General features: G+C 41.2%; 3 protein-coding genes across 3 annotated transcripts; 2 read left to right on the forward strand and 1 right to left on the reverse strand.

Annotated features, from left to right (window-relative positions):
• The first annotated feature begins 79 nt into the window (after window positions 1-79).
• LOC128276328 (histone H4) lies at window positions 80-394 on the forward strand. Its single transcript, XM_053014796.1, has one exon. The coding sequence runs from the start codon at window positions 83-85 to the stop codon at window positions 392-394; it is 312 nt and encodes a 103-aa protein (XP_052870756.1). The 5' UTR covers window positions 80-82.
• A 4,874-nt stretch (window positions 395-5,268) lies between these two features.
• On the reverse strand, window positions 5,269-5,583 carry LOC128276327 (histone H4). Its single transcript, XM_053014795.1, has one exon. It carries the CDS (start codon window positions 5,578-5,580, stop codon window positions 5,269-5,271), a length of 312 nt encoding a protein of 103 aa, XP_052870755.1. The 5' UTR covers window positions 5,581-5,583.
• A 487-nt stretch (window positions 5,584-6,070) lies between these two features.
• Window positions 6,071-6,487, forward strand: LOC128276326 (histone H3). Its single transcript, XM_053014794.1, has one exon. The coding sequence runs from the start codon at window positions 6,077-6,079 to the stop codon at window positions 6,485-6,487; it is 411 nt and encodes a 136-aa protein (XP_052870754.1). The 5' UTR covers window positions 6,071-6,076.
• The last annotated feature ends 1,180 nt before the right edge of the window (window positions 6,488-7,667 follow it).

Below are 7,667 nucleotides of genomic sequence, written 5' to 3' on the forward strand. Positions count from 1 at the left end.
TATGAAAAATTTTCAATTTTGTTCATTGCAAGTTTATTTTTTGACTGAGAAGGTTAGTTTCGTGTGACATCGTATCTTCAACATGACTGGACGCGGAAAGGGAGGAAAAGGTCTTGGAAAGGGTGGAGCTAAGCGGCACCGGAAGGTTCTTCGGGACAACATCCAGGGCATCACCAAGCCGGCCATCCGCCGTCTGGCGCGCCGTGGAGGCGTCAAGCGCATTTCCGGGCTGATCTACGAGGAAACGCGCGGTGTGCTGAAGGTGTTCCTGGAGAACGTGATCCGCGATGCGGTCACCTACACCGAGCACGCCAAGCGCAAGACCGTCACGGCCATGGATGTGGTGTACGCTCTGAAGCGCCAGGGCCGCACTCTGTACGGTTTTGGAGGCTAAACTGCTAGACCGTCAAACATCAGCAACAACAGCATCAAACAGCAGCAGCATCAAAACGGCCCTTTTCAGGGCCACCAAATGAATACGTAAAAGATCGCTTTACAGTTCTCTGACGTGTAGGCTCTTTGTGGGTCAATGCATTATTCTTCGTATACGTTTTTCTAACCGGATTTGCAGTAGCAGAAGTTTGGTTGGTTGTGAGTTTGAAAATCGAAACGTAAAATAACTCCGGTTTTCCGTACACTGGCGAGCGAAGTTTATGGGCGACAAAAGGGAAGATGAACCCCACTGACGATAGTGATTTAAATCCTCAAATGACCAACAGGAGATGGCAATTAATGTGTTAAACCCATGCTCATCACCGATGACGGCCAGCAAGCGAGTACGTCCTGGGATGGAGCTGATAAACCAACGCATTTACATAACATTCGCACAGCAAATATTCTATTCAACAGATCTCGTTCAATCTGTTTGCGATTATGAAGGATAATTACGTCAATTAATCGACAAAAATGATCCAATTTTCTTTATATATTGTTGGTAAAATCCGCTTTATTCGCCATTTCAAATTTGAAACAAAGTTAATAAAAAAAATTTGATAACTTACCGAATTTTACTCACAATTTAAACTGCGAGTGATTGCTCAGCGCGAAACATTTGTTAGGCAACAGCTGCGCTTCGTTTGTACATACAAAAGCAAAACTATTTGTGGTTTCTTTCCGTTTTTTGAACAACTAATCGTGCCTGTGAAAACAGCGCCTAACAATTCACGAGCCGCAAAGCAAAGCCCCGTAAATTTAAAAGAAAACATCAAAAGCATTGTCTTATTATAATACATTTTTTGTTGTTAGTCACAGTTTTTACCAGTTCGTTTTGGACCTGTGAAGTAGTTATGTAACTAAATAACAGCATTTCTTCTAAATGACATGGTATAATGAATTTATGGTCAACGTGGTGTCAACCAATAAGAGAAGGAATATATTTTCCAATCCCATTAAATAAAGGAAATCATTGAACAGCACTTCAGCAGTATGTTTGATAATATCTCCCAAGTTAGGTGCAACAATATTAACAAGGAACTAGGATAAATTGTCGAATGAGACATGTTACGATAATGTTCAGCGCGAAACATTTGTTAGCCAACAGCTGGGCCAACTGCGCTTCGTTTGTACATGCAAAAACAAATTTTCTTATTTACAATACAGTACAGGGTTTCGTACTGCAAAGTAGTTATAATAGCTAACTACCAGCATTTCTTTAAAATAACATTGTATTGTGAATTCATGGCCAACGTGATGTCGCATATTACAGCTTAAAAGTCGCTGTCACGAAACAGTACAAGAAAAAACATGTAATGAGCATAAGAATTTCTTTGCAAGATTTGCGTAGGTTGGAAAACATTTATATAACGTGAATTGAGATTGGTGTTGTATGGTTTCTTTGATAATGATTCGCAATTGGTGGAATTCGGGATTGACGTGGTGAGTTTGAATGTTCTATAACATTACGAACCATTATAAATTTCTATTTTATCTGAAATTCGGAAACATAACCGTTTTGACTATATAGAGATTACAGTTTAATATTGCTGAAACAATTGCAGCTGTGGCGTCGATTTTGGCTAAACCCAATCATAGATAAGGCTTCCAGTTTGGGCGCGAAAATTTTTCATGCGCGAACTGTTTTAGCTTAGGTTTGGGATTCGTTCACCAATACCCATGTGCTACGAAATATCAAATATGCGTCTCATGCGCAAATAAAAATAATCTAGCAGATCACGCACACGCACGCATAGTAAAAAGACCAGATGATTTCACTCACACATCCTCACACAAAAGAGCGGTCAAAACCATCTCTCGCACACAAACGCGTAGTAGTTGTACGAAGCGCACTTTTGCGCATCTTTTCGCGGCACATTTCTGTAAAATATTATTTCGTTCTTTGAACAACTCGTCGCTTCCATTAAAACGGCATGCGCGAGCAAATAAATCAAGTAGGCTGCGCACAACCAGCCAAAAATATCCGAGTCTTCGTCAGTATGTTTTCGATGGAAGAAAATCATTGAACAGTTTCATTTGTTACATTTAGTAGCTTGACAATAACAAATTCATACGGTCGGCATTTCATATGGTCTAAGTTTGAGCGCGAAAACCAACTGAGTATGACTACGTAGAAGACAGAGCGAGAGAGACAGCTTGGGTTGGAATTTGTGCACCATGCGTTTGAGCGTGACGCATGATCTCTACGACGCAAATTTACGCGATTGCGTAAGAAAGCAAATGCTTTCACGCGCACAACGTTCGAAAATAAAGCGGCAATATGGCCACCAAGCTACGATTTTTGGCGCGAAATATTCTGTAATTCATTTCTGTATGGAATAATGAGACAGTCTCGTTCCATTGGCTGTAGAAAAATTCGTTTTTTAACAAAGTTTCACCAACACATACGAATGCGTTCATGACTAGCTGAAAACGTTTTAATCGAAATTTTGTAGAATGTAATTATAATACAAACGATTAATAAAATTCCGTACTGTTTAGTTGTTTAAAGAACATGTAAATATGTGCTGCAGATAAGCGAAGCTGATTGCAAATAGCAACAACAATATAGTAAGATGCCAAGCTAAGTTAGTTGTTCTGCACAATCTAGCAAAGAAATATTTTGGATCGTATGCGTATTGATCTCCGAGATCCATAAAATCGAAGGACTTGGGACGAAATAACTTTTTTCAGGCGTTCGCGATTTGTAAACTCATCTCATTGTGGTCAACGGAGTTGGTATTGAATTTGTTATTGTCAAGCAAATAATTGTAACAAATGAAACTGTTCAATGGTTTACTTCCATCGAAAACATACTGACGGAGACTCGGATATTTTTGGCTGGTTGTACTTAATTTATTTGCTCGCGCATGCCGTTTTAATGGAAGCGACGAGTTGTTCAAAGAACGAAATAATATTTCACAGAAATGTGCCGCTAAACGATGCGCAAAAGTTTGCTTCGCTCAAAACTACGCGTTTGTGTGCGAGAGATGGTTTTGAACGCTCTTTTGTGTGAGGATGTGTGAGTGAAATCATCTGCTGTCATACGATGCGTTCGTGTGCGTGTTCTGCTAGATTATTTGCGCATGAGACGCATATTTGATATTTCGTAGCACATGGGTATTGGTGAACGAATCCCAAACCTAAGCTAAAACAGTTCGCGCATGAAAAATTTTCGCGCCCAAACTGGAAGCCTTATCTATGATTGGGTTTAGCCAAAATCGACGCCACAGCTGCAATTGTTTCAGCAATATTAAACTGTAATCTCTATATAGTCAAAACGGTTATGTTTCCGAATTTCAGATAAAATAGAAATTTATAATGGTTCGTAATGTTATAGAACATTCAAACTCACCACGTCAATCCCGAATTCCACCAATTGCGAATCATTATCAAAGAAACCATACAACACCAATCTCAATTCACGTTATATAAATGTTTTCCAACCTACGCAAATCTTGCAAAGAAATTCTTATGCTCATTACATGTTTTTTCTTGTACTGTTTCGTGACAGCGACTTTTAAGCTGTAATATGCGACATCACGTTGGCCATGAATTCACAATACAATGTTATTTTAAAGAAATGCTGGTAGTTAGCTATTATAACTACTTTGCAGTACGAAACCCTGTACTGTATTGTAAATAAGAAAATTTGTTTTTGCATGTACAAACGAAGCGCAGTTGGCCCAGCTGTTGGCTAACAAATGTTTCGCGCTGAACATTATCGTAACATGTCTCATTCGACAATTTATCCTAGTTCCTTGTTAATATTGTTGCACCTAACTTGGGAGATATTATCAAACATACTGCTGAAGTGCTGTTCAATGATTTCCTTTATTTAATGGGATTGGAAAATATATTCCTTCTCTTATTGGTTGACACCACGTTGACCATAAATTCATTATACCATGTCATTTAGAAGAAATGCTGTTATTTAGTTACATAACTACTTCACAGGTCCAAAACGAACTGGTAAAAACTGTGACTAACAACAAAAAATGTATTATAATAAGACAATGCTTTTGATGTTTTCTTTTAAATTTACGGGGCTTTGCTTTGCGGCTCGTGAATTGTTAGGCGCTGTTTTCACAGGCACGATTAGTTGTTCAAAAAACGGAAAGAAACCACAAATAGTTTTGCTTTTGTATGTACAAACGAAGCGCAGCTGTTGCCTAACAAATGTTTCGCGCTGAGCAATCACTCGCAGTTTAAATTGTGAGTAAAATTCGGTAAGTTATCAAATTTTTTTTATTAACTTTGTTTCAAATTTGAAATGGCGAATAAAGCGGATTTTACCAACAATATATAAAGAAAATTGGATCATTTTTGTCGATTAATTGACGTAATTATCCTTCATAATCGCAAACAGATTGAACGAGATCTGTTGAATAGAATATTTGCTGTGCGAATGTTATGTAAATGCGTTGGTTTATCAGCTCCATCCCAGGACGTACTCGCTTGCTGGCCGTCATCGGTGATGAGCATGGGTTTAACACATTAATTGCCATCTCCTGTTGGTCATTTGAGGATTTAAATCACTATCGTCAGTGGGGTTCATCTTCCCTTTTGTCGCCCATAAACTTCGCTCGCCAGTGTACGGAAAACCGGAGTTATTTTACGTTTCGATTTTCAAACTCACAACCAACCAAACTTCTGCTACTGCAAATCCGGTTAGAAAAACGTATACGAAGAATAATGCATTGACCCACAAAGAGCCTACACGTCAGAGAACTGTAAAGCGATCTTTTACGTATTCATTTGGTGGCCCTGAAAAGGGCCGTTTTGATGCTGCTGCTGTTTGATGCTGTTGTTGCTGATGTTTGACGGTCTAGCAGTTTAGCCTCCAAAACCGTACAGAGTGCGGCCCTGGCGCTTCAGAGCGTACACCACATCCATGGCCGTGACGGTCTTGCGCTTGGCGTGCTCGGTGTAGGTGACCGCATCGCGGATCACGTTCTCCAGGAACACCTTCAGCACACCGCGCGTTTCCTCGTAGATCAGCCCGGAAATGCGCTTGACGCCTCCACGGCGCGCCAGACGGCGGATGGCCGGCTTGGTGATGCCCTGGATGTTGTCCCGAAGAACCTTCCGGTGCCGCTTAGCTCCACCCTTTCCAAGACCTTTTCCTCCCTTTCCGCGTCCAGTCATGTTGAAGATACGATGTCACACGAAACTAACCTTCTCAGTCAAAAAATAAACTTGCAATGAACAAAATTGAAAATTTTTCATACATTTATACTACGCGGAAAGAGCAATTCCGTGGATGTGTACGTGAAAGGCGCATGGCGCGAAACATTAGAATGGGTGCGTGAAGTCGCAAACGTTTGAGTGTGTGCGTGCGTGATGTGTCGATTGCTTTAAGCTGGTGTGTGTGGCGTTGCGCAGAGCTCTTAACGTGGATGTGTGCGTGAATTCGTTCGTTCATTTCTCTTGCAATGTGTGCGTGAATTCGTTCGTTAATACACCTGAGAATGTGTGCGTGAATTCGTTCGTTAATACACGTGAGGATGTGTGCGTGAATTGTTCACCTATATAACCGGCAATTTTGTGAAAAATCGCATTCTGAAAGTGTCCGTACGTTCGAACCAAGGTTTCTCCGAAGTTTGGCAAAGTTTTACATCCGTTTAAAGACTTAGAAAAAGTGATGGCTCGTACCAAGCAGACAGCGCGCAAGTCCACCGGTGGCAAAGCGCCGCGTAAGCAATTGGCCACGAAAGCTGCACGGAAGAGTGCACCGGCCACCGGCGGTGTGAAGAAGCCGCATCGTTATCGCCCGGGAACCGTTGCCTTGCGTGAGATCCGTCGTTACCAGAAATCGACGGAGCTGCTGATCCGCAAGCTGCCTTTCCAGCGCCTGGTGCGTGAAATCGCGCAAGATTTCAAGACCGATCTGCGCTTCCAGAGTTCCGCCGTCATGGCTCTGCAAGAGGCCAGCGAAGCCTATCTGGTAGGCTTGTTCGAGGACACGAACTTGTGCGCCATCCACGCCAAGCGCGTTACGATTATGCCCAAGGACATCCAACTGGCTCGGCGAATCCGTGGCGAGCGTGCGTAAATTGCTTGCATCGACTCCCGTGTTTGGAACACAAAAACGGCCCTTTTCAGGGCCACCAAATGTTCATTGAAAGAGAGTGCATTGTCGATTGCTTCGTTGGGTTTAGTTAATTGTCTTGATAGTTAGTGTTTTTTCCATTTTCGTGGGATGCCCTATGGAAAAACCGGTACCATTATTAGGTTAAATCAATTCAACCAGTAAAATTCGTCGCACAAATTGTGTAGTACCAAGGATGGAAGCAATTTTTAACCGTTTCCATTGTCATTCTGTGCGGCGTCATGTTCCATTTTTAGCCCAAGCTGTAGTGACGCTACGCGAGTGGCGCCATTTTGCGTGGCTTTGACGCCGCGCTCTTTTGGTAAGGTTTCGAACTACTTTGATCGCTTGTGTTCGAAAATATGTCGACATAGGGCTGGGCTGGGTACCAAACCTGTCAGTTTCGATGATTGGAAAAAATTGTATTGCGTGTTAAAGAAAACAATTTACATATGTTAAGTAGTTGTCGCTATGAAATCTAAATTATTTAAAATTATTTCAGACAACCGTCGTTTTCGACGATCCACTGCGATTGAAATTGCATGCTAAATTCCAAACAATACGCGTTCTTTTGTAAATTTTTCTTACTGTTCTAATTTTTTTTAGTACAACAGATCGAGCACCATCGTCCTGATTTCATTGAGTAATTCATATTCAAACAGATAAAAGAAGCGTCATGCTAAAAGTCTCATATTGGATATTAAAAAGAAACTTTATAGAAATGAAATAAGTTTGCAATTGCGAGGAAAAGCATACATAACATATTCCACAAAATAGTTATATTGGAGAATAACCCCTTAAGGGCCGTTTACACGTTGCGATATGTCGCTGCAATGCCTTGTATCGATTAATCGCAGTGATATATCGCAGCCAAGGTGGAGCGTCTACACGCCACGATGTACCGTTGCGATTTGCAATCGCAGATCTCGGTGTCATGGAAACAGCCATGGAAGAAACACTGTGTTTGTCTGCCTTTGGATTGTGCGTTTCGGTTACAAAGCAAAAAATAGAACGTACCAAGAGTACTAATCGGTCACGGTGGTCAAGGGAATGGCTTTTAAAGCGAGGCAATTATTCTCACGTTAAACTTTTGCTTTAAAACATTCAAAACAACATGCCAAACCGCCATTAATACAAGCACACA

The sequence above is a fragment of the Anopheles cruzii genome, unplaced genomic scaffold (genome assembly GCF_943734635.1).
Source record: "Anopheles cruzii unplaced genomic scaffold, idAnoCruzAS_RS32_06 scaffold00937_ctg1, whole genome shotgun sequence".
In the NCBI taxonomy this organism is placed as follows: Eukaryota; Metazoa; Arthropoda; class Insecta; order Diptera; family Culicidae; genus Anopheles; species Anopheles cruzii.

Excerpts from the sequence above, each read along its gene's own strand:
- LOC128276327 (XM_053014795.1), bottom strand. The coding sequence starts at position 5,580 with ATGACTGGACGCGGAAAGGGAGGAAAAGGTCTTGGAAAGGGTGGAGCT.
- LOC128276328 (XM_053014796.1), top strand. The coding sequence starts at position 83 with ATGACTGGACGCGGAAAGGGAGGAAAAGGTCTTGGAAAGGGTGGAGCT.
- LOC128276326 (XM_053014794.1), top strand. The coding sequence starts at position 6,077 with ATGGCTCGTACCAAGCAGACAGCGCGCAAGTCCACCGGTGGCAAAGCG.